The 2,912-nt window shown below is 43.4% G+C and overlaps 1 protein-coding gene across 1 annotated transcript; it reads right to left on the bottom strand.

Moving 5' to 3' along the window:
- Positions 1–1,402: 1,402 nt before the first annotated feature.
- On the bottom strand, positions 1,403–2,497 carry ATOH1 (atonal bHLH transcription factor 1). Its single transcript, XM_003772871.1, has one exon. The coding sequence runs from the start codon at positions 2,495–2,497 to the stop codon at positions 1,403–1,405; it is 1,095 nt and encodes a 364-aa protein (XP_003772919.1).
- Between the last annotated feature and the right edge of the window lie 415 nt (positions 2,498–2,912).

The following is a 2,912-nucleotide window of genomic DNA, read 5'->3' as shown; positions in this document are numbered from 1 at the left end:
ATGAAATGAAACTAGCCAATCACGATAAAGATCACTGATGGCTAGTTCTTTTGAAGTCTTTAGGAACCTCAGAGAAAAACTTCGGAATTTTCTTTTAAATAGGGCATTTAGGAAACTGATGTTGAATATATAGCAGTTTTGTTTCACAATATTGATTTTGAGTTCTTGACTAGATAGATAGATAGATTACAGCCTGTGATGTTATCTGTACGTAGGTAAGAGGTATAAAGTAAATAGATATGCAAACAATCATTGATCGTATACATCTGAGTTTCATAAAAACACTTCTCCATTGTACATTTATTTTAAAACACATCTGTTCGTTTTAAAATAAGGATCATCGAAAAACAAGAGTCAAACCATGTCCAGTTTTTTATATTTATTTTCATCTTTTGCAAAAGAAAGTACATCATAAAACAATGGCAGTTGGCTTTTCTAAATTAAAATAAATGATCTTGTAGAAAAAAGTAAAAAATGAAAAGATAAGTAGAAATGGTAGCAAACACTCGGTAATAAATAAGTTTTCTAACATCAATAAAGCTAAATAAAATCTATCAAAATTTTGACACGACTAAATTGGTTTTTTTTATCTTTTAAAAGCAGACATTTGCAAGGAGTTTAAAGATTATAAGTGGCTATGTTAAAAAAAAAAACTGGTTTCCAATTGGCAGCTAAATTTCCTCTAGGAGCCGCATTTGTAGCGGCTGATAAAGTGCGTGCGCCAAGCTTCCTTAAAGACATCACGTTATCAACATTAGATATGTGTAATGGGTGTGTGTGTGTGTATACATACACACACATATACATATATGTATATATACATACCCATACATATATATGTACGTGTGTATAGCTATATATATGTATATATATATATATATATATATATATATATATATATCAAGGCTTCGCCTTGTCTGACAATTACACACATCCAAAAAGTATATTCTTAATAAGCATCTTGCTTCCCATAAAAAAAAAAAATTAGGAATATAACTTCGGAAGACTACCGCCCACATATGAGCACGCGAAAAACAGGAATGCCCAGGGCATAAAATAAATTAAACCCAAATTAGTAATGGAAGTGAAGCTGCTGGTTTTAAGCAGCTTATTGGCAGCAGGGAACTAGACTACTGATGTAAAAATATACATAATTGTATATATCTATAAAGGGCCAGAAGGTAGAGACAAAGGAAACAACATTAACAAACAATTTTCACCAAGAATATGAGGGGAGGAGGTTGTAAAGCCACCGAATGTTGCAAAAACGTGACTAAGTCTTTGCTAGACAATGGTAAATTCATGTAGCAACAAAAAAGTGAGACACCTTTCCCAGTATTTGATAAGAGTCAACTCTGGTTTTGTTTTTGTCTTGGTTTACTTTGTTTTAACTGTTACCTTCCTAACTTGCCTCGTCCGAGTCACTGTAATGAGAACGAGGGGAAAATTCCCCATCACTTCTGTGGGACCTGGGAGAAGTTTTGCTACTTTCTTCCTGCACAGGCTGCAAGATGCCTCCGGGCAGAGAAGGAGACAGGGTCTTTTGCGCCATCATAGCGGTCAGAGCGGTTTCTTCGAAAGATGAGAACTGCAGAGCGTCCAGTTGCAACGAGTAACCTCCCGCAGAGGTCTGGGCCGAGAAGCGTGTCCTGCAGTTACCCTGCGGAGATGGTCTTGATCCACCTCCGGGGGCAGGGGAGACTGCAGAAGTGCTGGCCGCGCCTGGACTAGTTTCGTAGGAAGATGCTCGGAGGTGGTGGTGGTCGTTTTTGCAAGATACTGGTGGCTGAGCCGTCTGCTCTCCACCGCTAGGTGTTTGCAGTAAATCGGACAGGGCATTAATATAGATTTGGGCCATCTGCAGAGTTTCATACTTGGAGAGTTTCTTGTCATTATTGAAGGATGGGATAACGTTGCGCAGCTGATCGAAAGCATGGTTGAGACCGTGCATCCTTCTCCTTTCTCTGGCATTGGCAGCCAGCCTTCTCTGCTTTTGCACCCCATTCACTTGTTTGCTGGAAGGGGCTCTCTGTCTGCTGCAGTTCAGTTCCTCCACCCCCAACCCACCTTTCAGTTTGCACAACTGCTCCCGCACTTTCACCGAACCAGGACTCTTGCTGAGGCTGCTGGTGCTTCCACTGCTGCCGCTGCTACTGTTACTGCCGCTCCTCCTCACAAGTTCCCTCCGTGAGTCCACCTCGTCGTGATGGGACAGGGTCTCAGCTGCACTCAGTTCCGGGGAATGCAGCAAGTACTGGGCGGCGCGTGCCGTGCAGATGCCCTGCAAAGTGGGAGCCAGCCAGGCGCGTGGATCGGTGCTGTCCAAGAGCGACAGCCCAGGAGCATAGCCTTGGTGCTCTCTCCCAGGAAGATTCGGAGCTGGCTGCGGCTGCTGCTGCGGCTGGTTGTGGTGATGTTGTTGGGGATGGGAGTGATGGTGGTGGTCTCCTAACTCCTTCACTTCAGCCCACTCTTCTGCGTGCAGCAGACGGGACATTGCACCACTGGGTTGATCGTAAGGTGTAGCAGTGTTCACCAGCACTCTTACAGCAAAAAAAAAACAAAAAAAACAAAAAAAAAAAACCTTTCAACGTTTTCTTTTACAAAGTTTTATTTTTCCCCCTCCCTCCCCCACCCACTCCACACACCCGGTCGCGTGCAACGAGAGTTCTCCGGTTGCTGAAGAAGCGGCGCCCCTTTAAAAAGCGGCACGCGCCAGTGTGTCTTTCCACCTCCCCCCTCTCTCAGCCCCCTCCTCGCGCCGGTCGCGTGTCAAGTCAGCCAATGGAGACGGAGGACAGGCGCGTGCGAGGAGCCAATCAAAAACTTTTACACCCGGAGAAAAGTTACCGCACAAGGGAGAAAGGCTCTCTCCCAAGTTTTTTTTTTTTTTTTTTTTTTTTTTTTTTCTC

The sequence above is a fragment of the Sarcophilus harrisii genome, chromosome 6, assembly GCF_902635505.1.
Source record: "Sarcophilus harrisii chromosome 6, mSarHar1.11, whole genome shotgun sequence".
In the NCBI taxonomy this organism is placed as follows: Eukaryota; Metazoa; Chordata; class Mammalia; order Dasyuromorphia; family Dasyuridae; genus Sarcophilus; species Sarcophilus harrisii.
Note: the sequence above shows the minus strand (reverse complement) of the source record. Positions and strands in the feature narration are given on the sequence as shown.